We start from the raw sequence: 27,191 nt of genomic DNA on the forward strand, positions 1-27,191 counted from the left end.
AGACAAATAAGACAGAATGTAGGCAAGTTGGTTAGCAGAGAGAGGAAAGAATAGGAAGGACTATTTACACACATGGTGTTTCTTTTTGTAGTGATCAAAAAAATCTCTGAAATTTGGCAGAAGTCATGAGATGCAACCTCATGACTCACTAATGGGCCACGAAACTGCACATTTTAAAATGGTAAACTTTACAGTGTGTGAGTTTAAAATTAAATTAAAAAATAGCTATACAAAGATGCCGATGAGGTATTTAGACCATTGTTTTAATAGATTTCTCAGTGTTATCTTAGTAAAGAGACTTCCTGTAGCAGCAGTTAGAGATGGTTATATATAACTGTCAGATGAATGAATACACTCTATTCTGAGGTGAGCTCAGGGCCACCCCTTCCAGGGTTGACATCAAACCTAGTCCTCCTTGACATGCTGCCACTTCACAGTTGTTTGCTAGTTCACATCCAAAAATAACCCTGGCCTGCTCTGCTGGTTGCATGCAACATGTTACAACAGACTGCTCGGCCCAACAGACTATGGCAGGAAGTCTCTTCACTCAAGAGAATGGAGGCCAGTGGTACTCTCCTGAAAGACCACTGAGAGTAATCCCTCTAAGGCTACATCCTGTCTTCATCTTGTAAATATGCTCATTTCTTCCACCTTATTTTAATTACTTCTCTCTGTCCATCCAAAGCTGCTCATTTCCTTTCTCCAGCTGACCTTTCTCAAATCTCTGCCTCCTCCCCAAACAGTACATTCTACTCTGACACACATGTTTTCGGTCAGCTCATTACTGATGAGATACATTGGAAAATGTGCCTTCCAGCACAATATTTTAAAGTTTAAAAGTACAAAATCAATTGATGACATTTTCTACCAATCCTTCCCTTCTCCACTCCCCCCAAAAAATCAACACACATTTCCAACAAGACAATGTTCTTACCTTGGTCAAGGTAATAACTAATTACACTCCTCTATCTGGATATATATGGATATATTTGCTTTGGACCTCTTTTTTAGAATTTATCTATCTGCAACTTATTTTTCCACTTGATATTTTATACTTTCAGAATAAAGCATAGACAATGCATTTCATTGAAAAATTAGTGCACTGAATGGATGTGTCAATTCCAATGGGTTGAACAATGGGATGGACTCACAAGGCCCCATAGGCTGCATTCACAATCAGGTCTAATCAAGGAAATGAATGTGGTTTGATGGGAAAATGATAGTGCAAAAAGGTATCCAAAGCCTGACAAAGTTGGAGCCCCAGCTGCATAGATTCCTTCTCATTCATCCAACACATAGATTTTTGAACCTCAAAGATAGAACAAGAAATCTTAATTTCACAGAGGTCACAATTACCAGGAGGATCTTCTACATCTTCTAATCCATTAATCAAACCAGACTGCAACTGGTTAAACCAGATAAACCATTAATCTGCATATATCCTTAAACTAAGCAGAGACATTGTCTTGGGTGCCTCCATGTGAATTTAAAACCTTCCATTATAAATCATCAGTGAATCTGTCTTGTCCTTATCCTGGGCTACATTCAGCATCACCCTGTCAGGTCCCCGGCAAGAACCCATTTCTTCCATAAGATTCTGTTTTCAATGTTTTGTTCCATCACCAATGATGCTATAGCCACACTCACAGGGAACATACGAAGTTTCACTGACTTAAAGTCCAGATATGCATAATTCTGTCACTGTGTGACTAGTAGCTGGTATCTACTCTGTTATCTGCTGGGGCCTTGATGAATCAAGGTGAATGCTATCTAAACAGAACAGCATTTTCCTGAGAGTGTTACAGATTTGGACATTGCTATCCTTCCCTTCATTTACTCTGTATTTGAAATACAAAACAGAAAGAAAGAAACAAAGAAAGCAAGAAAGCAAGAGAAAAGAAGGAACACAGCTTTTACCAATAAAGCTGGACCCTTTTTAAGACTATAGAGAGCCATATACCAGCAATCCTGGTGAAGGAAAAAATAATCTGCTACAGCATTTTAAAGAAGTGTACAAATTAAGACTTGAAGACTGGCCAAGGATATCTGTCAATCATATTATTCATTGGTGTCTGTCTTTTGGAACTGGTTCTCAAATACCCCATCCTTAGAACAATTAAAATAAGCACAATCACATTTGCTATGCTGGCGACTGAAACAAGAACCTAGTTATTTTTAATCAGTGAGCTCCTCTGCCCTAGTTCCAACTTTGGAGAAAGAAGGAAATAATGTGGGGTCGGTAGCTAAGATTCTATTTAGCTTTCCTGGGCCAAAAGCAACAGAGCTCCTACTCTGCTTTCCTCCAGGGAGATGATTAATGCTGCCTGGAGAAGCGGAGTGAGAATGAGGCAGGACGGAAGCAAGAATGGCCCCTGGGTGCCACAACAGCTCACTCTTCAATGCAAACTCCTCTGCCTCTTTCCAGTTCCATCCAAACACACCTGCTAAAGTTTACACACAGCCTAATTAGTCTGACAGTATGCAGAGGAGGGCTCAGACTTTAAACAAACACCTTCAAGAGGAACCTGTTTTTACTTAGCAGAAGACCAGCCAGCAGCTTTGTTGTAGTAGGTTTCTACACTGCAATGCAAACATTCTGTTAGAGGACCTGGGACATTCCTCATCAAAGGCCCCCAAGGAGGCTCCCAGGGCTCAATCAACACCACAGCTGCAGGTGCTCATTTACATGCTCTGCTGGGAGCATGTAAATGTGCCAGCCACCTCTCCAATCAACATGGTCTGTCTCTGGAGACAGCACAGAACGTCACTGGCTTGCCTTTCTGGGAAATCAGTCCCTTCTTAAGTGGCTAAGAAAAGGCAATTCATCAGAAAGGATGCCACAGAGGACAGAAACACCACAGGAAAAGTTGTATGCTCCAACTTTCTCTCTGGGAACCTGCAGTGGAGTGGGATTTTCAATTATCCCAAAGGCGAAGAGTGCAGCTGAAACTATGTTTCTGGCCTGGGTCAATAAGGAAAACCAGTATACTCATATTAAAGTATTAATTCATTCTTGATGCAGACTCTTAACTTCTGAAGGTAGTTCCAAGGTAAAAGTCCTATTGTGGTGCAAACCAACAATACACAAGAGTATCCTGGGTGAACCTGTCCATAGATCAAATTACATCACTACACACAAGAGGCCAAATCATTGTCTTCCAGTGACACCAAGGCAAAGGGAAGTTCTCTCTTTTATTATTTATGTTCCTATCGAATTGTTCCATAATATTTCTAGACACTCATTTATAAAACTTTTGACAAGTGTCCCTCATCAATACCAGCATCACTAGGAATTTCTTCTACACCAGACCTCCAGAATCCAGAAGGACTCTAGACATTTTAAGTGGTCCTCTGGAGGATTCTGAGGCCCACTCGAGTTTGAGACTCAATGTCTTATTTAAAATACTACATGGGTAAGAGCTCAAGGGTCAGCAATTTCCTGCTTTCAATGTACGTTCCCTCATCTCTGCTCACAAACTCATCAATCATGCGATTTTCTGTCAGTTAACTTTCCTGAAAGAAAAAAAGAAGAATCGCTCTCCCTGGTCTTACCAATGATTTCATAATTCCCTACAATGGGATGTTAACGTTCACTTCTCAACTTGCCTGTGAAGAAATAGAACCCTACTTAAGAACAATTAAGCATTGTTACTTCTAAGATGCAGGCTTTGGTAGGTATCTCAGTCCTGGTCCTCTTTCAAGTGCACACCATTGGGTATTTCGTAGGTTTTCTCTCTGGCTCTCAGGCTGAAGCTATCCATGCCATTGTTTCCTTTGCCTTCTCCTATTATTTGCCATCCTGGTCTCACTGTGTTGTGCTTTATGATGCTAACCACACTTGGCCATTAATTCCATTTTGCACCTTGGTCTGCAAAAGCCTTCTAAATATGGCTCCAACTTGCCTTCCTGTTCTTGTTGTCTTGTGTCTATGCTCTTGCCAAAATAGACTATTATTCCCAGCTCATGGCTTCTCACATCCACTGTTATGCTCACATTGGTCCCTTGCCCTCAGCTACCATCTTAATCTCTCTGCCTGCCAAAATAATTCTCATCCTTCATGAACCTCTCTAATGACATTTCTGGGTCCTCTATTGAAGTAGGGATGCTAGGTCTAAACAGCACCATTTTGGCCATGTGGTGAATAGGGAATTGGGCTTAATTGGGGCCATCTTGTCTTCATGGTGGAGGAAGGTGAAATCCTACTTCACAGGTGAAGGGCTTGCCTGAATTCCTAGAGGCGGGGGGGGGGGGGGGGGATTTGGATGATGGGTTATTAGACCTGTCAGTCCTGTGCCTTAAACTTGGGAGACTCTAGCGTTTCCTGTGACCCTGCCCCCTGAACCTGACCGCATTTAGGCCCAGACCAGCTGAGGTGCCATCACACCAGGCCTCGTGCTCCGATCTCCTGTCTCCTGGTTCTCCTCCGGTCAACATGGTGTCCCACTTCAGCTCGCCATTGGAATTGATCTGGTTTGTTGGTGTTATTTTTCTGCTCTTTCTTTCCTCTCTGGCTCTTGTGGCTCAAGTTTTCTAACAGTGTTAAGTGTATTCACAGGGCTGCAGGAGTCTGCCTGCAGACGCTGGCTTTCTAATAAAAACTTCCAATTCCACCTCTCACAATGTGACTTCTCTGTATCTTGGCGACTGGATTTACCTTACACCGCTATCTCTCTTTTATGTATTAGTTTGCTTCATCTTATGTTTCCTTCCATATTATAATTTATTGTATGGCAATAATGAAGAAGAGTTGTTTCTTCCCTGTAAAAGGTTTTACACAAGGATGATGTTCAACAAATGCTCTGAGGGGGGGGAAAACTTGGAGAAAATGAGGGAAGAGGTGACACTGTTCAAAAAGAAATGTACTCAGGGGGCTGGGAAGGTGGCTCAGTGGTAGAGTGCTTGCCTTGCATGCATGAGGCCCTGGGTTCGATTCCTCAGCACCACATAAGCAAAAAGAAAAAAGCTGGAAGTAGCACATTCAAGTGGTAGAGCACTAGCCTTGAGCTGAAGAGCTGAGGGACAGCGCCCAGGCCCAGAGTTCAGGACCCACGACCAGACGCTCCCCCCCCCCAAAAAAAAGAAATATACTCAATACCTGATTATGTAACAGTAACCACTCTGTATATCACCTTTACATTTAAAACATGGTCGAATGCTCTAACTTTGAATCACATCTGTTTTACTCAGGAACTCTGGACATGCAACTTTATTTGGGTTTGCTTAAAACAAATTGGAGAACATACCCATAGAAAAGGAACATAAGTGAAAAAACAGAATACAAAGTGTATAACGTTTACACATACAGAAAAGGGAGCCAAGAACAAAAGCCAGCCTGACATCCTACACTCCTCAGTTTCTTCCATGGGGTTTCCCCTCTCTTTACAACTTTGATTTCTAGCACAAATGAAATATACTGTATTTCTCCATAGATAAATACCTTCTTCCTATATAGAGCTATGGTTGAGGATTTCTAGCCAGATCAATTTATATAATCCTGAGATGTGCATAATAATATAAAGACATTATCAGACTTTCAGATGTCTGAAGTTATTTAGACTCCGCATGTAAACTTAAGCCCTAGGAAACACAGTTTCGTACAACTATTTGCAGGTCAGCTGATGTCCATGAGGTAGAGTACATATTCAGACCCATGGTTCACATGTCAGGCCAGACAAAGGAGGTACTGTTTTTCATCAGGCCAGGAAAGTGGTGCTATTTTAGGGTGCTTAATGTTGAGTGTTACATATCCCTTGTATAACACTGACACAGCTAAGCCAGTAAGACTAAAAACTGGTCACCTCAGGCTGAATAACCTGGAACACATTTCACCCACACTCCTGACCATCTTTTTCACAGGACCTTAAAGGTGGAATGGTTTTGTAGATGAACAATCATGTGCCTTGGGAAAGTGACCATCAATCATCACCAACATCCAAAGAAGGTCAGTGTGGCTCTGGACAGGAAATTAGAGCTGGAGATGAATACAAGTAGTTATTTTTAGCAATGTTCCTAATTTACAAGAATTTCATGTAGTCTTTTCTAAATCACTAAATTACACAACCAAACTACTTCATTAACAGAGACTTATTCTGACATAATACTATCACAATAAAACTAATTGTGATCATGTGGGCCCTCATTCAAATAGAGCATCAAACCAGGTGATCAAGAGTATCTCCCATATTGTCACTTGAAGAATACACACACACACACACACACACAAACACACACACACACACACACACACGCATGCACGCACACACCCTAAATCCTTCTGGACAATTATTTAAACCTAGGATTTGTAGAAAGCACTTCCATTCTCAGTCTGCAACTGAACTTCATCCTTAACCAAGCCTCTGTGTTATGATTTTAGGTAAAAACTTTCATTTCATTTAAATACCGTCATGCTACCCTCAGAACATCTCATTAAAACTGAAAGCACCATTTTCCAATTTAAAAAGAGAACTAGCTCAACTACCACAATGAACTCCTATGAGGACTGACTTCAATTTACATATTATAATCACAATTACAAATTTAGAATCTAAAAATGTCTGCAGAGATAAATGTGGTAAAACCCAATTCAAGGAAAACTGAGACTGCCCTGTGTGTGTGTGTGCGTGTGTGTGTGCGCGTGGCACGTGTGTGTCTGTGTGTTAGTCTGTGTGGGAGGTATGTGTGGAGGAGGTATGTTTAAAAAACAAACAAAAAACTAAGGTCAAATACTGAGAAGAAATCTGAGGAAAAGCAAGGGAAACTGGGGTGCTCTGAGGATGGAGGTATCCTGGACTGTGAGTAATAGAAGTAGAAAGTGGACTCAAGCTGGGTGCCAGTGGCTCATGCCTATAACTCTAGCTAATCAGGATGCTGATAACTGAGTATCACAGTTTGAAGCCAGCTAGACAAGGGAAGTCCATGAGACTCTTACTGAAATTAACCACCCAAAAAACAGAAGTGGTGCTGTGGTTCAAGTGGTAGAGCGCTAGCCTTGAATGCAAAAGCCCAGAGACAGTTAAAAAAAAAAAGTAGACACAGCCCTTTGTTCCTAGAGGCAATGACAATGACTTTGACAGAAGGTGAAAGTGGCAAGAATTTCCACAGCATTAATGTTTTCTTAGTGCCTAAGAAACAGTATGGGAAACAGAGTTATAAAATGCTGATTTTTTTCACCCTGTTCTCACCCTAGGGAATCAATTTCTGATCTGAGGGGGCTAAGCATCTCTCTGGAACGTGGCTCATGTGCCACATGCATAAGAACACCTGCTAAGACAGGACATAGGCTGGGAACTATCCAAAATACAAAGAGGCACAAAGATGACTTAAGAAGCTGGCCCTATCTTTGGAAATGTTTCCATTTAGGATTACAAACCATCACATGTCTTCAACAACAACAACAACAGGAACAAAGAAAAATAGCATTTTTTGAGTAGAAGAGACCACAAAGCACATTCAGGCTCTTTCAGGTACCTGGACTTCTGCAGTGAGGTCTCCAAGACAATAAAACAAGAAGTGTTCCCCACTCCACCCCACAAAAAAAAAAAACAAATTTGAAGGATGAACTCAATAAAGCCTATCTGAATTTTTAAGTTAGGCCTCAACCACAATTTTGTTAGTAAAAAAATGAGGTGCCTGGCAGGCTCCAATCTATAGTTAGAGTTGAAAATGATGGAAATAAATCACACATTTTATATTTCTGGTCTCTAAGGAATGCTAGTGCAAAGAAAAAGTCTTTAGTGCCTTAATGCGAAATACAGAGAGAAAATATTCATTTCCATAAGAGGATAGAAGAGCTAATATCTGAATCTGAGAGAAAAATCCCCTTTCATATTATGTAGCCTCGGCAAACATTTAGAAAATAAAATTTTAAGTTTAATTCTTTAAATCTCTTCCAAAAAAATCAATTACCTGTCATAAATATCTTCCTTCCTACTCCCACACACCCACTACTGCTTCAGTTCAGGAAAGTAAATTGAATTTCATTCTGGCCTAATGACAATATATGGCTTTCCTATTCAGCTATTGGACTTCCTTGACAGCAAACAATATTCTATTCAAACATTTTTGTTACCTCCCATCTATGGCCAAGCCAAGCATACCAATGCTCAAACAGGCAATGATCAAAAAAGAAAAAGGAAGAAAACAATCTCTTAGAAAACAATTACAAGTACCGACCTAAAAGTCATAACTTCTAGAATATATGAGATTTCCAAGTATTTTGCTTGGCGGGAAAAAGGTTTTTATGGCTGAGTCCTAATATTTTACTTTTGAAGTGGGTTTTCCACACAGTTAATATAGAAGCCTTCCCTCTCACTTGCTCATTCTTCACTTCCTTAGAAGAAATCCTGTCATTCTACAAAGGGGATGAATGAACTAAGACTGATAGGCAAGAATAATTATTTTCTCTGAAGGGAACACTTTGGGGAGGGGGTCAATGCCCAGGAAGATATTTACTGTGGCCTCCAATCATCCCAGCTACAGAAGCCATCGTTCGATTATGATCTGTTGACTTCTTGGGCTGAGGCTTGAAAATAAACAACTGTCAGTCTCTGAAGATAAGTGCTGTCTATATTATGCATTGCACAAATATTGACATGTTTCTGTTTCAAAAGCTGTTACTAAACAAGGCTCAACAAGAAATGTACTCATTACTCATGTAACTGTAACCCCTCTGAATAGCATCTTTACAATAAAATACATTTTTTTAAAAAGCTGTTACTAAATATTCTGAACATGGCAATAAATGTTATATCTGTATGTTGTCCCAAAATAATTATACTTGAAACACTTTTTTCACTTTTTAATTCCCACAATTGTCCTGCACATATCAACTCCTGGAGTAGCTTTGTCTCTAAATTTTGTCCCCTACTATAGATTCTTTGTTTCTCCATCCTGAACCTAAATGTTCACTCTTTCTCTTTTGGGAGCTCATAAACCCGTAAATAATTATTTAGTACATTAAAAAAAGTTGGAAGGTTCTTTGTTTGGCATCATGTATTTGTTTACCCTAACACAAATCTCCTTTTTGAACATGGTATTCTACTCACAGTTCAATAAAGCAACCCAACAGGCTTCTTCCTCTCTGATCAAAGTCTCCTCTCTTCCTTTTTATCTCTCAGCCCCAAGCAAAATGCTTCTCCCATAATCTTTGCAGCTCATAGTTCTCCCATGATTTTCCATGATTTTCTCTCCTTTTAAATTTCTAATGCATTGGACATAGGTCACACATTTAACACAAATGTCATGCTAAGACTATGTAGCCCAATTCTTCACCTCCCACAGAAAACATCTCTTATTTAGTTAAGTACCTTATGTTTTTATTCCATATACTTATCTTAACAAATAAGCATCTAAGATTCCTCATTATTTTGTAGGGCATATTCCTAACTCTTCTAAGATTTCTAATTATTATTTTGATTATATCCCATAATAAATCTCTAGGTAAGTATTCTGTAAAAATGTTTAGGGTACTAAGTGTACCTTCCTCAACTGTGTAAAGACAAAAATTCATAAGTTTAAGGCTTTGAGTGAGAAGTGTTCAAAATGATGCCGATCTCATTAATATGGTCCCATAAAATAATAGTGATGCTGGGCGCTGGTGGCTATGCCTATAATCCTAGCTACTCAGGAGGCTGGGATCTGAGGACTGTGGTTTGAAGCCAATCTGGACAGGAAAGTCCATGGATTGCCAATTAACCACCAGAAAACAAAACAAAACAAAAAACCAGAAGAGGTACTGTGCCTCAAAGTGGTAGAGGGCTAGCCTGAGTGAAAAAGCTCAGAGACAGCACCCAGGTCCTGAGTTCAAGTCCCATGACCAACAACAACACAACACCAACAACAAAAAACAAAGATCACCACCACCACCACCCACAAAACCTATCCATCTATAAACAGTTTTTAATCAGCAAGTAATCTTGGCAGTCATGGCTGGTCCTCATCACAAGAGAGAACTTAAGAGGGAAATGAGACTTTCAGAGGAATCCTGCTCAGGGATGGAGTAAGATGTCTGCTTTGCAAATTCTTGGGTATTAAAAAAAAAAATCTGAGAGTATGGTGGTCTCTTACGCTAAAGGTGATTTTGGTTTGGGTTCCATCAAAATGAAACCCACACAAAAAGAGCCATGCCAAAATGCAATGTCCTTCCCAGAGGCTGGTCTGTTTTAATCTTATTTTTAATTCCTAGGATATATTTCATCTGCATTGATAACTCAAAGTAATCACAATACAGTGTTCACCCAGGTAATTGTTATTTTCTATGAATCCTTTCAAGAGTAAGATCCATGGGTTACAAAACAACAATAATAAAGACATATTTTACAGCTTCTAACATTGAAGACTTCAAGCATAGTACTTGGAAGTCCATTGCTAGGTGGCACTTATTATTATATTAAAACTTGTATTAAAACTTGTCTTTCAAAAGTGTTATCATTGTATATCACCCCAATGCGATTTTAAGTACTGTACTAATAAGTGCTACAAAGCAAGAAGCAATCTCTCCTGGAAGAGATACACAGTATTCTCAATCAACATATACTTAAGTAAAGAGATTTGTAGGTCTGATTATGAAAGCACATGACAAACAGAAGTAAGATAAAATTCCTACCTTGTGTCTGTTTCTTGTTCACAGCATTATCAGCTTTATGGCGTTTCTAAAGTTTAAAAGGAAAAATAATCACAATAAAAAAAATAGACGAGACTAAGAATAGACCCCAGAAACAGTATGACTTTTCTCATTTAGGTTATGTGTTTGGTATGGGTGTGCATGGGTGGGGTGCTGGGGGGACAGAGAGCACTCAAGCCTGAGGGCATTGTCCACAGCTTCTTCACATTTCTCCTCTTCCAGCAGCACAGGCTGTGTACCTTACAAGGAGCATACCCGAACACACAGGTAAGATTAAAAATTTAATGGAATAAAAACATTTAAATGGAAAGTCTGTTTTAATCTGATGCTTCAGTAAAATAAAGACTGCTCAAGAGAATTATCTATAATAAGCATTTAATAAATGGTATTGAAATATTTATCTAATTAAGATGAGTACATCTTCTATAATTTAATGCCATGCTGATATCTGTCTATGACTAGAACCAAATACACCTACCATTTTCATACTCCTCTTTTCACTGCTCCTCAAAATCCCAGCCCCCTCACTAGAAACACAAGCCACTAACTCATAGGATCCTTCCTCAAAGTGACTACAAAATTAAATAGTGAACAGGTGAGTTTGTCTAAGGCTAGCCAGGTGAGTTTGAAGGGTTACATAAGCCACGGTTTGCATAACAGCGAGTAAGAGAATGAAGCAAGGGGAGAGGAAAGGTGAGAATTTGAGGGGCCAAGGGAAGCTCTCTCTTGTATAGTTCATCTGGAGGTTATTCCATGGCTTCTGTCTAAACTTACAGCATCGAGTATAACACATCAGACTCCATTAATGTTTCATAAAAGTAATTTACCCTTGCGCAAAGGTTCTGTCATATAAAGCCGAAGGTCACACTTAGTTGTGTGTCTCTGACTATAACATAAGGTGGGACAAATATAAAACAAATGAGGACCTAAATTTTTCATTGAGAAAAGACATGGTGTTTAGAAGCTCAGTGCATTTCTCAAAGAAATGTGCAGAGTAGTAAATGAGCACTTCCTCTGAGTCACTATTCACCACCTAAGATTGGATGGAGTAAAAATTAGAGTGGCAGGGTAAATTCAGTCCATCCAAATTATAAGCCATTAGACTGCATGAAAAGGAAATTGAGCATTCAGAGAAATCTGTGGTTCTTACACTATCTACCTAAGTACATGCTATCATTCTTTCTTCGTACAAAACACTCACTACATATGTATACTAATGTAGACATTTCCTAAGCCTATTTTTTTTGCTTCTAAAACAAAGCACAACTTTCCCCCAAACAATCTTAATGAATTAAAAAAAATTTCTATTGAGTGTGTAGCAGCAGTAGAGACTATGATGATACAACTTCCAAAGTCAATTTTATTTGTTTTTGCTCTTATTGTTTCTTTGGTAACAAAGATCGTAAGAAAAGAAAGTAATTCAAGATAAAGTAGGGCCCCAAAATAATATTCCAAGGTAAATTTGGATATCAAAGGAGATGCAAATATTTCCAAAATAAGGCACCTCTGGAGAAGTGATGGGTAGACTTTCAACTGAAGGGGACAAATAAAAGCGAATGGGTGAAACATATCACTCTGAACAGGAAACTTAATCTGGATGGAACTTCAGGCTAACTTGGATGTTACTTTCCATCTGCACTGGAAGCATCTCTCCTTAACTTTCTCTCACTCCCCTGGAATAAATTAATTGTCAAAAAGCCATGTGTTGGATATACAAGAAGATCTAGGCTGCAGGGAGAAAACATCTAATTTTGTATCATAAAGGCATCATTATTTCTTCTAACACTAATAGTTCAGAAAAAAGAGGTTATTCTATGATGGAAGTAACTCCACTGTCTTACAATCAAAATTCATTTACTATCACTGAGAACTAGTGAATAATTTAATACTATCGGTGAGAGCTAGTGTTTTTTTTTTAATACTATAAATGTTCAATCAAGAGTGTAGCAATGAATTGCAATGCATATAAAGTGCCACGAACTTCAGGATACATATGTGATGTTGATTTTTCAGAAATTTAATTTCCATGATAACTTTTAGAGTTGCATTTAAAAGAAATGATGCTAAGGCTTACAGAGATCATATAACTTGCCCAATAAAGTGAGAAATAAAAATTCCTCATTCTGGAAGCCCTTTTCTCTTTAGGCATTTCGTATCAGAAATGTCCAGTTTTGCCAGGCACGGGTGGCTCACACCTGCAATCCTAGCTACTCGGGAGGCTGAGATCTGAGGATTGTGGTTCAAAGCCAGCCCCAGCAGGAACATCCATGAGCCTCTTATCTCTAATAAACCACCAGAAAACCGGAAGTGGAGCTGTGGCTTAAGTGGTAGAGTGTTAGCCTTGAGCTGAAGAGCTCAGGTACAGTGCCCAGACCCAGAGTTTAAGTTCCACAACCAGAAGAAAAAAAAATAGTAAGGAATGTCCAGCTTCTCCACCTGTACTTTGGTCCTCTCTTTTCTTCTCTGCTCCACTGTCTTGCCATGATGAGATTCCTCACAGCTTCATTCCTGCCTGGTCTTCCACACTTCCAACTCTGTATCATCTTCCTAGCTCAACTCTTTCTTATCAATATACGAGTGCTGGCATTCAGACCAAGAGGTTCATTTGAGTTTCATAGTTATATATCTAAGCTCTTTGACATCTCTCTTAGATGGTCTCAAAAGTCTCTCAAACCACGTCAAAATTTCTCAGCTAGCGGATCACATGAAGTACATCATTTCCAAGCAAAAGGCCCTATCTATACATATAGAATAACCATCAGAGCTACTCTTAGACACTAGGATGCTTTTGAGACTGCTGATCTAAATGCTTAATGACCCTTTCTAAGGGGCCTTGTAATGTGGTGGCTTGGCTCATGTCCTCTTTGTTAGTACTGTTAATGAAACAATAGCAATTTTCATGAAATTTTAAATCAGGGTTTCCTAAACACTTCATGAACCTTTCCTCACATTTCACCATCTTATTATGGTTTGATCAAAGGTCATTTAGGGTTTATAAAGAAGTACTTTAAAAGGATATAAAAAAGAAAATGTTGGCTCCCTCAAGCAAGACAGTTAAAATAGACAAAACAGAGGGGGGGAAGGTCCATTTTATTTTGGGGAATTTGTCTTTTAAAGGGGAAATTGACTTCCCTTTTTCTACGAATCGAGAACATTAAAAATAACTTCCTTTTTCCTAAAACAAGTGGAAAGGAAACTCAGAACTACTAAATTATCATGACAAGAAATTAAAGGCATTTCATAAAGTGAAAAATCATGGTACTACGAGTTTATAAATGACCAGGTAACTCGAGGAGATGGCTGGAATTGGGACAAATAGGGCAGAGAACAATGGAAGGGGTGATTACATTCATAAACTGACATGTTGAATTGAAACCCCTTTGTACAACTACTTAATTTTTTTCTAAATATTTTTTATTGTAAAAATACTGTACAGAGGAGTTACAATTACATGAGTAAGGTAATGAGTATATTTCCTATCAAGCATTGCTACCGCCTCCTTTGTTTTTCCCCTACTATCCCTTCCTTCCCCACCTCCCCAACTCCTCCCTCCCCACCCCAAATTGTAAAGTTCATTTTCCACATAGTGTCTTTTACATCTCATTGTTACAATGTGTCAACCTGTATCCTTATTTAAGCATTTTTTATATCCCTTCCCCTCCCCAAATTAAAAAAAAAATGTGTTTACAAGATGCAGGACACCAGAATCAGATACAGTGAAAACAGGGGTTATACCGTGGGGGAAGAACATACAAAAGAAACAAAAGAATCACATAGTGCATTGTAAGTACATTGAAAACAATAGCAAGGAAAAAAAACCACTTGTGTCCCTGTCTTGGGGTTCATTTTGCTTACCTCATCTTATATGGTCATATGTACATGGCTTTTGACCTTTTCTGCTTGTCCTAGACATGTACTAGTTATTGCAAATAAGGGAAACCATGGGACCTATGTTTCTTTGGGCCTGGCTTACTTCACTTAGTATAATTTTTTCCAAGTCTTTCCATTTCCTAACAAATGGGGCAATGTCATTTTTTAAAAAAGTTTAAAATGAAAAATGCAAAAAAGTTCTTCAAGAAAAATTAATTTCCTTGAAAATAATGTTTAAATATAGTTCCCTCTTTAAGCAAATCATTACATTCCAACTAACTTCTTTTTTTTCTGCCAATTCTAGAACTTGAACTCAGACCCTGGGCACTGTCTCTGAGCTTTTGTGCTCAAGGCTAGTACTCTACAACGTGAGCCACAGCTCTACTTCTAGCAATTTGGATAGTTCATTGAAGAGTCTCATGAACTCTCCTGCTTGGGCTGGCTTTGAACTTTAATCCTCAGATCTCAGCATCCTGAGTAGCTAGGCATAAGCTACTGGTGCTGGGTTCCACATTCTAATCAACTTTGATTCTTAAACTACAAACACAAGAGAAACACTGACTCTTGGTATCATTGTAATCTAATAGGAATTAACTTTGATGGTAGAAACATAGTCTCTATATTTTTATAGTTAATAGGCAGTTTTAACAGCCTGTACTATGAATAAGATAAGAAAAGATTATTTTTAACATGTGTAGGAAACACTTATACTAATGAAAATTTCAATACTTACAATATCTTCTATTATCTCTTTGACAGCTGCCACAGCTAAAATAAATAAGAGAGGAACCAGTGTTGTATAACGACCTGTTGGTGACACATCAGGTATTTGCTATTTGAAGAAGGAAAAAAAATCAAGAGAAATTTGATGAGAAGCAGAAGGTTTATTATAAATCTAGAATCAACAAAATCCTAATACCTTCTAAAACAGGGGAGGTTAAATACATAATTTAAAAATAAATATCATTAGCTATATAGTAAAACATGTGACAACTAAAATATCTAAGAAACACAGTGAATAGTGAGGAAAATGTCTCTTCATCATTATAGGAACAATGCAGATTACAAAATAACACATGCTCTATGTACCTATGATAATCTATAAACAGTGCTAACCAGGGTGAAAGCAAGACCACAGGGATCTTATATTTCGTTACCTTTGATGGTAGACTTAGGGAAAAAAATTACTTTTTTTCTTTATGCTTAGCTGTTTTGTAGCTTTTTCTTTTCTTTTTGTAAATGATTAAGGCTATATTTTAATAATTTTTTCCCAAAACATTTGCTGTAACCAATTCCTTTTTGTTTTGGTGGTACTGAGGATTAAAGCCAGGGCCTTCCTCTTACATTTAAAAAGCAAAACAAAGCCCATCCCAACAATCCCAAAGGCTTGCAGAAGCAGTGGAATCCCTCCACTGTGTGTGGCAGTCACAGAAAAACTATGGGCCGAAATCAGCCCAGCTTTCCACAGGGAAGGGTCATGGACTCAACAAAAACCTTTCCTAGCATTTGACTCTGAACTAAAGTTTTAAGATATGACTTTACCTGAAGCAGTGCAATAAAGAGAAAAAATGAATTAGCAGCTCTTCTGAACTGAGAGTAGAGAAATCTCGGAAGGAATGTGATTATGTTGTACTTTGCAGTGCTAGAAAACAGAAATAAAAAGTACCATAAAACTTAATTACTAGGCAATTAGCACCCACATTTAGAAAGTTCTGTTAGCCACTACATAAAAAAAGTAGATGATGAATCTTTGTTCACTGTGTCAAATTGGGAGAATATTGCAAGGGATCATTAACTTAAATGACGCAGTGTAAGGAAATAGCAAAATAAAGTTCTACTGAGTAAATCTCTCAGGTTTTATTGTTTGTTTTGAGATCTTCATCCTCTGGCCAATTACTCTGCTTAACAGCTTTAGGTAAGAGGTTACTAACATTTTAAGAGATAACACATTAAAAGAGAAGAAAAATGACAGCAATTTGAGGAGATCAGACCCCCTACCTTCCTGGGTAACTTCAGGTAAATAGAATTTCCTAGGGTTCAGCTTAAACTGTCCTCAAGGCTACTTTAGGCATGAAGCAAAGACTTCACACTACTCACAGTCAGTAAGACATGGCCACAGACAGCTCTTCCTCTCAGTTGTCAAATGGAAGAGAGACTAGAGGATACAATAGTTCATACCTCATACTTTCCAAACTGGCATTACTCAAGAATTTCAAGTTGTAAATATTAATTTGAAATGGCACCCCTCAATATAGAAGTTATACCACTTAGAGAAATGATGAAGTTCCTATCCACTCTAGTGACTAGTGCTTACATAGATACATTTTATACTATTGTTAGAAAACAAACAAATAATACAGTAAGTCTCACAGAATTATACTCCTAAATTTCACAATGATCAAGAATACTTAAAGACTATTTAGTCAAAAAAATAAAAAAGCAAAAAGTTCTTGGTATAGGATTGCAAAGATGTTTTCTAAAATGTTAAAACTTTTTAACCAAAACCAACACATTGCTCTGTTAACAGAAACATGATAGTCTCTTTACATACTACTGGTGGAATTTGAATATACCTTCCTAATATTCTTTACTGGACAAAAGATGCAGAAACAGCAGAAGTCATACTGCTACCAAATATTAATTACTGAACTGAAAGTTCCTTATAAACATTTTCGGTCTGCTTGTCCAACTCTGGGTGATTGGTATTCCTATGGCATTCAATTCCTACCTGACATGGTTATTGCAGAACTTTGTCAGCTGAGGTTGGTTGATGAATATAGTCCTAACTTCCTCCTGATCAGCCAATGAGGTCTTCTCTGAAACATCATCAGTCTTCTCATAACCTTCAAAAGAGACGGTCTTCTTAGTTGATGAGAAATGTTACCCAGAACAAACACTCATCTCATATCTATTCTGCAATGTAAAATCTGATTAAAAAAACACATGCTTGGTTTTGTCTTGTTCATCTTCCAACAAAATCATAAAATCCCTCTAACTAATATTTCAATTAGATTTACACTGTAATGCTGAATAGTCACATAAAAATGGACTCACTTTAAAAAGTCACATCTCTTTAAAATAATCTCTAAATCTCTAAAATTGTAACATAACATCCCTTATATAAAGTTATCAGATAATAAATTTAAAAATAATAATCTTAACGTATAAAAAGCTCAAAAGCAAATAATGTTAGACTGAGAGTATAGATGAAACTAATAAATATACTAAAAATATAAGTAGGAGGAGGTAACAATGCTCGACAGGAAATGTACTCATTACCTTACTCATGTAACTGTAGCCCCTCTGTACAGCATCTTTACAATAAAAAATATATATTAAAAATATCTAAGTATATACATATAACATTCTTCTGTTTTTCTTTTTGGATGAAAACATAAAAGAGAACACTATTAAGGTTTAAATAATCAACTATTACCATAGTCTCATCATTCTGTCTACTAGGATTTATGTCCCTAAAGTAATCTTACATTTCTTAAAATCACTTCAAGACATTTCATTGGAACAATGCAATACATTCAATGCAATCAATCGAACAATGCAATAGATTCAATTGAGCACTTTGCTGCAATAGTCACAACATTTTTTTAAATGATGTATAAGTTCTTCAAGAACTGATGAGGAGCTGAAAGCAGTTTAAATTGCTTATTGTATTTTCTAGTGAAAATTAAGTGAGGATAGATTAAGTCGATCTCTTACTCTTTTGCTAGAAGGGATACTGACACTACGTGAAAAATCCATTTTTCTTGTCTTTTCCTCTTCAGCACCTCCTATAAGATCTGCTGATGTATGGTCTCCCCTCTAGCTCCATAATGTTAGTTAATGAAGCTCTTCTGGTCCCACAGCCCTCTGGACTTCCTTTTCTTCCAGCAAAAGACTTACCGGGTTTTCCTGCTGCCTGTTTATGAGTCAGTCTCCCCCTACCAGAATAGGAATTCCCTGGGGCGGTGTACGATACGTTGTTCATCTTCCTAACACCAGTCAAACAGCAGGTACTCAACAAATGTTTGCCCGAGAAATACATGCCAAATGACAAGGTTTTAGTTGGCTGTTATTTTGGGGGTAGGCAAAAGCTTTGCCACCCACTGATAAAGACACTAAACAGACAAGAGCTCGTAAAAGATGGTACAAGAAAAGATGCCTGTGGGATGTAGATACTGTTGGAAGCTAGAGAATCACTGAGATATTCTATGAAGTTGAAGGCCAGAACAGAGAGCCAGGGAGATGAAAAACATTAATGCTGATTAATGCAGGACACCATGTACAGGAAGTACCAGATCAGCTCAAGAAGACCTCCCAAGATGGGGAAGAAGTCTGGAGCACTGATTTTTCAGGATGAGAATCAAATTTCATTCACAGCACCTGGGAGGGCACATGGCTCCAAACTAGATCCTGCTACCCCCATCTTATAGTTTTTTTAGACACATTCAGTTTTACCCATAGTCACATGGTTAGTGATGATCTATCACTAAATACAAGCTTTTGTCCCCTTGTTTCGAGTCTTCAAAATTGCATAAATGGATTATCCAAAGAGGTATAGCAATTTTAGAAATTCTTTAAATATGCTTTATTCTCCATGATAACACAAAGCCAGAATGTAGTATTTGTGATTAATAGTTTAGACAAGAGAGCTTCAAGAAAATCTGCTCTGATCTGTTCTCTGCTCTGAGTGGCCTAGGGTAGCCTAGCTCTCTGGTGACCTCAGCTGAGGGGTGAAGGGTTAGGGCTCACAAAACATCACAAGCCCTCTGTTGATCCTAGCCTCACCAGGCAATCCATTTATACTGGGTCTCAATGCCAGAGAGAGTTGGCTATCTCATCTGCCCCTCATCTCAATTCATACCAATGAATGGCTACTCCTAGAACAAAAGGAGCTTAAATCAACCTTTTCTCTTAAATCAGAATTAGAGCAGGTAAAATAATCTTAATGGATTAGCAAAGTCCCAATCAAGATCAGATAGTAAGGGACTTATAAAAAGAAAATACCAAAAAGGGAAGATAGGCGTAAACTGGGCACCTGTTACCCAAAGTAGTGATATTAAAGACCTGGATGTTTCTAGGCACAGAATATTGCAGCTGCAGAAAGCTTCCTTACACATAGACACTATGCAAAAACCTGGGGGAAATGGTGTCTGAAGCTGAATCTATGGGGAGTTCGTAGAGTTCTGGAATGCCCTGACCAGATGTATATTATGAGAGGGAGCTATGTACCAAAAGCAGGCAGTGAAAGCTTTAGCCAGTAGGAGATGGCAGGCACCTTTCCTCTGACTTCTTAAGCACAGTAAGGCTCTTAGAGCTTGCAGTTACATGGAGACCCAACAAGGATATGAGGCCGGGCTCAAGATGTCTGGAGACCAGAGTTTGCATGTCTCACTGCAGCTAATCTCCTGATGAATGCCTAACTCCAGCAGTGAGCAATCTAATCAGTTCTGAGGATTATTCTCATTAAGAAACCTGGGAGAAAGACCTGCATTTTTGCTAAGCTGGAAAGTAAGAGTTAAGAACGATTGTAATCTGGTTGAACACCGATCTTACATAGTGGAAACAGGCAAGTTAGGCCTGGGTGTATGGATAATCAATCAATGTATATTCCATTGGGGGGGGAAAGGTCCTTTTATTTAAGTTAATAACATATTTGGGAACAGTGACTAGCAATCTTGTGAGTAGTGGCTAACAATTTTGATGACAACTTCTTCACTTAGACATGAAACCATATTCCCTGCCTGCAAATAATTAGCTACTCAACATGAATGAAACAAACTTTTTAGGCCTCTGTTTTTTTAAATGACTATTTTCTCTGTAAATTACCATCTTCACCAGCCACGATGGCCACATGAAGGGCTCTGACTTCATTAGTTACATAATGATGGTAGGATAGGGAGAATCTCCTGAGAAGGCAATCTTCAGATGGCACTATTACTATTCCTTCCCACCTACATGGTTCTGTTTTTGCTTTAAGGAGAAGTGAGGCTCCTTTCTAATTCATAGAAATTGTTCAAATAAGTCATTAATCCACTAGTCCTGACTCCTAAGGACCACTGAGAACTGAATTGCTTTTCAAACAGCAGAAGAGAGATGAACAAAGCCTTGGCTCTCGTCTACCTGGCCAGGCCCCATCAGAAGTCCTCTTGTTCCAAAGCCATGCTCAAGATGAAGTTTGCTGAGAGGAAGAAATAATGATCCCAATGTCACTCTGAAGTGAACAAGTGCTCCTCTTCCTGGAACAGTGCAGATCAGCAGACCCACATGCCAGCTGTGAGAGGATGAAGTGCTACTATGGATATCATCCCCCACAGACCACTTGGTCCCTGGAGTGTTACATCATTTCCTTGTAAGAGGAAGAGGCAAGGCTGATAACCAGATATCCGCTTCTAACGCTACATTCCAGTGAAATTGGTATCCACTAGACACCTGACAGGAGAAAGTCAAGAGCCTGTTTGATCAGAAGAGCAAGGAAATTTAAAAATAAAATAAAAAATTCCCCTATTTGAATCTTTATTAAGACATTTCACAACACTTACCCTCATCTGTAGCCAAGACTCAAACTCAACGGTCAAATGCTGCTTTGTGACTGTGGTAAATCTCCGTATGTGAAGAGCTTAGTACTGGTTATAAGCTGCTGTCAGCAATCACCTGACAGCCTCTGTCCAGATGTAGCACAGGCTTGTATGCACGCAGTACAATGCACCAGAGAAGAAAAACGCTCAACATTTAAGTGGAAGGCTTTATTGTTCTGCTCATACTATGACAGAAGCATCATCTCTCAAAGCTTTCCATTTCTCATCACACATATAACCCAATTAGTAAGATCTCTTTAGTTCAATCCTTTGCTCATTCATTCATTCAACATGCTCTAAAAAATGCTATAGAGACAGCAGAAAAGAAGATAAGGTCCCTCTCGGGGCTGATTTTCTGGAAAAAGAATAAGGATAATTTACACATCAGAGTCGGGGAGAGGAAAGAAATAAAGCAAGCGATTGGCAGAATGGTTGGTAGATGGCTTCATGCTTTAGCTTCATCATTCAGTGATTGTGAGATAGAATGAGGGAAAGGGAAAAAATAGTGTCTGGCAGGTTGCCATTATCACTGCTGTGGATGCTTTTCTGATGGCTGCCACTAATTTATACAAGTGATTAGAAAAGGCTTCTCAAGGAGCCTGAGGTCAGTTCTTGATGACAATAGACTCAATAGAGAGAGGGGCAGAACAAGGCCCTTTTCTTGGATTTCCAGGAGAATAAGGACCAGTAATAATAAAGAAGGTAAACCTGAAGTAAAAAGAAACAGGGCCAGACTGGGAGGAATAGCAAGTAACTTGCTATTATGCCCTAGGAATGAGCAGGAAGATCATTTCAGACTACATGCTAATGCAAGTAAAAGATGGTAAGGGGTGAGCAAGATTGTGGCAACAGATATGAAAAGAAGTGAAGTACACATGATATTTCAAGGAAGGGCAGGTCTAGCATGACCCTTGCTGTCAAGCCTGACTTATTGGTTGAGATAGGGTGACACTAACTTTTTGCCTGGGCTGCCAATGAATTGTGATTTTCCTAGTCAGCTTGGGATTACAGATGGGAGCCACTGCTCCTGGCTTCTCATTATCATTTTATCAGTGTATTGTGCCACATACTCCTAAACCAGAGTTGTAGGCCAGAGACCAGATTCTGGTAGTTCTGCAAGTCTCCAATATACCAAATAAAGAAATGAGTAACAGTGAAAGGCAGGGAAAAGAGATGTATTAGGAGGACTTATTTTGCTTGAATGCTGCAGAAGAGATAAAATGCACACTTCAGGTAATCTTCTGTCATTACAAATATGAGCTTTAAGTTTAAATAGGGAAAGAATGGGGGGGCAGGAATGCACAGTTACTCTGAAGTCCTGGTTTAGAATGGCCTGGATGATTATTATTGAGGAGCTATAGAGTTCTGAGTGTGTTATTGCTATCTTCATGGAGGGAACAATGTGGTCAGGATAAAGAAAGTTATTATTGCCTGGCAGGTGGTCTGTCCTCACAGAGGCTCTTTTGTTCCTTTTTTTTTTTTTTCCGGGAGGGGCGGGGAGTTCCTCTGTTCTTTGCTGTAAAAGGTGCTACTGACCAGTCCTGTCCTTCTGGAGTCCCAAGTGATCACAAAGTGACTGTAGTGCAGAATAATAGAGATACAAAATGGAGAAAGAGACTGTCAAGTTTTCTCCTGCTTTTAGTCAATTCGTGAGCCCAAGTAAGGAGTCAGAACTCTTCAGCAAAACAAAAAGCTCTTCTGGGCAACAGTGGCTGGCACACGTCTGTAATCCTAGCTAAGATTTGAGGATCTCAGTCTGAAGCCAGCCCAGGCAGGAAAGTCCTGGAACTCCAAGTCTTAACTCCAATTAACCACCAAAAAAATGCCAAAATGGAGCTGTGGCTCAAGAGGTAGAGTACTAGCTCTGAGGGGAAAAAACAAAACAAAACAATAACAACTCAGGGACAGCAACCCAGCCATATGTTCAAGCTCCTGGACAGAAGAAGGAAGAGGAGGAGAAAAAGGAGGAGGAAGGAAAAAAGTGAAGGAAGTAAAAAAAAAAAAAGAGAGAGAAAATAGAAAAATTCTGACCATACTATAGGATATTACTTCAAGTAAAAGGCCCAGGATATGTAAGACTTTTAAAAATATTTTGTTTTGATTATATGTTAAATTTACATTTTAGATATATTGGGTTAAATAAAATGCACTATCTACCCTAATTCTACCCCATTACTTTTAATGCCAGACTTTAAATACAAGTAATTGAATACTTAATGAAAACACTTCTCTTTATAGCCAAACAATTCCATCTTAGCTACCATACATCTTTTTCTCACTGTAGCATAATAACAATATTCTACATATTGAATATAGCCAAGGACAACATTATAAGGACCTAAAAGTGAGAGGTCAGTCAGTTATGAGCTATAATTACTTGAAACAAATGAGCTAGCTTTGATCTTCTTACAGATATTGTGGGGATCACTTATCTAGCTATACTTAAGACAGTGCCAGCTCCTCATACATACAAACATTCTACCTCTACTTTCTATCATCAACTCAATAAAGCAGATTGTGAAGGCAAGGGAAAGAAATTTGAAGCCAATTCTGTGTTCAAATTCTGCTTATGGAACTTCTATAAAACACTAGGCAAATGAATTATCATCCAAACTTTAGCTTTCTCACCCATAAATATTATTAATGCAAGAATGCCATTATGGTAATTGTCATTCAAACTGTTCCTGTTATCCTATCCTCCCCAGAGAGGATAAAATTAATCTCGCTTTCAAAATATTTGATACAGGAAAAAAAATCAAGTCTTAAAAGTCAAAAGTCTTAAAGACAGGCATTTGGGACCATTTTTTAAGTAAAGCAATGACCAGTATGAACCAACACAGATAGAAAATTAAAGAACTTTTGTCTACAATTTTGTAAGTAATATGCGATAAGTACACGTTTTTCTCCGCAAATCATCAGTGTAGTTATGCAACAGAAATGCAGGGGTGGGTAGGTAGGAGGCAGAAGAGAACACGACACAAAATCACTCTGTTGCCTGGTAATATGCGTATAGAAAGCCATGAAGTTTCTGCAGACTCAACTTTCTCACGATTGTAAGTAAAGCTGCAGTTGGAATCAGAACATCTGTTTTATTATCACCTCAACATATTCAGGAGAGTCAAATGGTTTCCAGTATTAGGCATTAAAGAGACCACAGTATTTTTGCTCATGATTTTTGTTTTAGATTGAGGTCATTGAATAAAGTCAGGCTTGCAAGAATCACAACCGAATAAAAGAATTTTAACTGACAAGTCAGAGACGTCAGAAGCAGAGTTTAGGTGTGATTCAAGTTACAGATGAACCTTATCCATCATGATTTTCAAAGGCAGTTCTTTGGGAAAACATAATTAAAAGTCCCCATCATACATACATACCTACACAGCTATATGTGTGTGTATATATATACATATATATGTGTATATATGTATATATATATGTATATATTCTCTCCCTCCTCATCTCAGCCAATCTTCCTTCACCAAAGCAATCTTTGGCAAACTAATTTAGATGCTTGTATTTTACTTTTAGTGGTATCTTAAGAGGCACCTAAATACATAGTTAGGAAAGCAGCTACAGAGGACATTTGCAATCCCATGTTCCACATAGCCAGAGCAGAACATTCATCTCAAATATTTGATTGTTAGCCTAACAGCCACTAGTGAAAGATGTATAGCACAGAAGGAAGCGCCAACAATGATGCTGGATGCTTTCAAAGCTGAGGCTTACACACTATTCTTTCAAACATGGCATTACAGAAATGAAGCACCATTAAAAAGTATGGAAATTAAACAGAAACGGGTCAGCCATGCCTCTCAATTTTCTAAACCACAGACATAGCAGCCAAGGGAAATGAGATTTTCAGTTGCATTAATATCTCATTCCTGCTGCTGGTGTTGCTTTGGGCTCTGTGCAGTGGACATCTGTGCTCTTTACAGTTCAATGCATGCTTCTCCTGGAAATGGTCCTTGGCTTTCCTTTGGAGAACCCCTTCCCCTGAAGGTAGTCCTGGGGGCTGCTCTCATTTAGTTCCTGTGATTTGGGTTTTTGTTGTTATTTTGCTTGAAGGTGGGTGCAGGGGCTTACACTTAGCCAGTCAGATTAGCCATCTAGGTAGATGAGAGAGCAGAGTGCCAGTGAGTCTGATTCTGACATCTAACCTTGGTCAGACTTCCATGACTCCTCACTGGCTCTTCTGTAAATCTTTTCATCTGATTCTAGGAATGGCTCAAAGTATAGGCTCAGCTTCTAGAAAAAAGACACTTCAGTACTCTTCTAGAAGCCAAGTCCAGTCGCAGTGCTCAAGTAGTAAGTGGACATGAACACCTGACCTGGTGCTTTCTGGCCTGTTTCGCAATGCAGGACAAAGCTGTGTTTTATACCTCAACCACCACTGGCTTTTCTGTTCAGCATGGAATGAAGACCTGGAACCACACTCCAACTCTATTGCTCAAGACATTCCCAGTCAGCTGAAACCTTCCTTAGCAGGCCCAAGTTGCCTGATTAGATTGCCTCTCATGTTACAGCCAATCTAATGACACTCTGAGGCCAGCATGTTCTGGGCTGATGGTGAGGTGTCACTCTAAGGAGTTTGCACAACAGCCAAAACTCTCCACATCCCTGGTTTCCTCCAATTACCTCCTTGTTCATGCAACTGTGGCCTTTGCTCATTACCCTCAAAGTTACGACAGAATGCTGTAACAGAGACAATTACCCCAATAATATAAAACATGGTTACCTGCCTGAAGAACAGGGGGTTGTTCACTTTCTGTTATATAAGCGGAATTGATTTTTAAAAGAATTATTCTTTAATTGATGAAGACAAAGAAACCTTGCTCATCTCATGCTCAGAAAGCCAGTAAGCACCAGAGTCAGCTCACTATTAGAAAATTGATAAAGACCACCTCAGGTCTAAACTTCTATCTAGATAGACAGACAGACAGACAGATGGATGCATGGACAGATAGACACATTCGTTAATTCATTCATTCATTCATTCAACAATTGACATCATCTCTCCCTTAATGTCTATTCCTCCTCTCCTGATTCTATTGTACCTCAACACAGTTTTCCAATTATGAGCTTCCCCTAACTCCTCAGGCTTGTTAGACTCTACTAAACACCAAACCTTGTTCCTTGACCATTATTTTTTGAGTAAATACCATTGGTGGTATCTCTCATATTACTCTTCTGAGCAATACCTACATGTATCTAGACTGCAGGTACATCACAATGGAGAATAAGAGATGTTACAGAGGAACATAACTTGGGTACTCAAAATGGATCAGGCATAAGGACCTATTAAGTATATTGCTGTAATACAGAGAAATGCAATACCTATCATTATAGGAAAGTCTTCCATATGTACTACAAGTTTATAATCTTGCCCTATTCTGCTACCTACTAATATGCTTTCCCACTGGGATCTATCACTTACCATATATGGTAAATAGTATTTTTCTTTAAGTGCCTTTGTAGAAACTGATCTAAAAATAAACAAGTGTGAAAACACATCAATGGCATTTGTCTAAAACAGGAAAGGAATAATGGCTTACCACTTCCCGCAGTCATGCTGAACTTCAGCAAGCTCCAGAAGTAGTACTACAAATTCTAAGAGGAAAGCAGTAATAAAAGTATTCCAGATATACTGTTTTGTAGAATGGGAACTTAAAGATAATAACAACCACTTAAAGACAATAATTTTTTTTGGTTGGTCGTGGGGCTTGAACTCTGGGCTTGGACGCTGTCCATGTGGCTCTTCAGCTCAAGGTGAGCGCTCTACCACTTGAGCCACAACGCCACTTGTGGTTTTCTAGTGGTTTATTGGAGAAAAGAGTCTCATGGACTTTCCTGCCCTGGCTGGCTTTGAACCTCGATCCTCAGATCTCAGCCTCCTGAGTAGCTAGGATTACAGGATTATTCCAGACATTTAGAAAAAAGGCTAATCTAAAGCCATATTCCATAGAAACCTATGGTAAGCCTAGTGCTGGGCCTCAAACATAGTAAGTCCTTGATCTCCTTGGCAAGCAGCCTTGGATATTAACCTAGAAAAATAATTGTCTTGGGTATGCTGAGTTACTTGGAAATAACAATAAAGTATTTACTAATGCTAAATCATGCTTAACTGG

General features: G+C 38.7%; 1 protein-coding gene across 3 annotated transcripts in view; it reads right to left on the reverse strand.

Annotated features, from left to right (window-relative positions):
• Atp8a1 (ATPase, aminophospholipid transporter (APLT), class I, type 8A, member 1) overlaps positions 1 to 27,191 on the reverse strand; it is a 215,387-nt gene that overhangs the window by 169,598 nt on the left and 18,598 nt on the right. For 2 of the 3 annotated variants that reach the window (XM_013009074.1, XM_013009073.1), the window contains exons 2-5: positions 17,220 to 17,334; positions 16,034 to 16,133; positions 15,225 to 15,323; positions 10,604 to 10,649 (exon numbers count right to left, since the gene is read on the reverse strand). In XM_013009074.1, the coding sequence (XP_012864528.1) occupies positions 10,604 to 10,649; positions 15,225 to 15,323; positions 16,034 to 16,133; positions 17,220 to 17,334 (360 nt within the window). Of the gene's footprint in view, positions 1 to 10,603; positions 10,650 to 15,224; positions 15,324 to 16,033; positions 16,134 to 17,219; positions 17,335 to 27,191 lie in introns of those variants that run through there. The other variant, XM_013009075.1, reaches the window with a different exon arrangement.

The sequence above is a fragment of the Dipodomys ordii genome, unplaced genomic scaffold, assembly GCF_000151885.1.
Source record: "Dipodomys ordii isolate 6190 unplaced genomic scaffold, Dord_2.0 Scaffold8, whole genome shotgun sequence".
NCBI lineage: Eukaryota > Metazoa > Chordata > Mammalia > Rodentia > Heteromyidae > Dipodomys > Dipodomys ordii.